The sequence below is a fragment of the Trichinella spiralis genome, assembly GCF_000181795.1.
Source record: "Trichinella spiralis strain ISS 195 chromosome Unknown Scfld323, whole genome shotgun sequence".
Classification (NCBI taxonomy): Eukaryota; Metazoa; Nematoda; class Enoplea; order Trichinellida; family Trichinellidae; genus Trichinella; species Trichinella spiralis.
The window spans coordinates 1-913 of NW_003527262.1; the positions used below are offsets into that span (position 1 = coordinate 1).

At 37.0% G+C, this 913-nt stretch overlaps 1 protein-coding gene across 1 annotated transcript; it reads right to left on the minus strand.

The window, feature by feature from the left end:
• Positions 1-69: 69 nt before the first annotated feature.
• Tsp_15669 (hypothetical protein) lies at positions 70-810 on the minus strand (the record flags this gene model as incomplete). Its single annotated transcript, XM_003370923.1, has 2 exons — positions 70-387; positions 721-810. Coding segments are annotated over 2 exons (408 nt in total), but the record flags the coding sequence as incomplete, so codon positions are not given.
• Positions 811-913: the final 103 nt, after the last annotated feature.

Here is a 913-nt window from a genome sequence, read left to right on the forward strand (position 1 = left end):
TTTCAGCGTAAACCACTTTTGCTGAGACAAAGATTCAATCGCTGCCTCGCAAGGCACAGGAACTACACCCTAAGCTGGTTCTTCTTTGTGAAATGTGGCTGTTACCGAATGATCCTCTTCACAAGTGGAACTTGGTTCAGGGAGTTCTTTCTTTAGCTGGAAGCAATCGTCTCTTTCAAAATAACGCCTTGACTTCACCACACTGTCATCTGGCAGATTCTCACCAGTGGACACTTCCTCCCCATTATTCGCTGACCCCCCCCCCCATTTTTCTTTGTACGGTATGGCAGAGAATATGTGACCTGCGTCTGGTCCAGCTTTTCCAAAATTGACCCCCCCCCCAATTATACTGACGTCTCCTGTATAACCATAAGCTTGAACAACGTCCTAAATTTCATATAATGAATAGGTTAGATAAAACTTTTACATTTTATAATATTTTTTGAAGTCTGTGCTAGAGTAAATTCAAATTATAATTTCATATATTTCTTCAAATTTTAAGAACACAAAACCTAGTAATGCAAATGTTTTATGATATGCATAAATATTGTTTTCAGTGATAAAATCTACAATATAAGAGTTTCTATAAAGTTATAAGATGAACATTACAACAATATTTTTACATTATAAAAAGTCATGCATGCATGACTGCACCCAGTAGCGTTGATAAGGGGGGGGGGGGGACTTGCCCCATTGCGAAAACTTTTATGCAACTCTCACTATGTCCATCCCCTGGATTCCAAATAAATCTTCTGGATACAATATACGCCCCCCCCTATAAATTAGACGTATCAACGCCCCCGATTGCACCTATATATATATATATATATATATGAAAGATTTCTAAATTTAATATTTAAAAATTTGGTAATAATTTTTTCATCCTTACTTGCAAATATTTAGCAGCACCTGC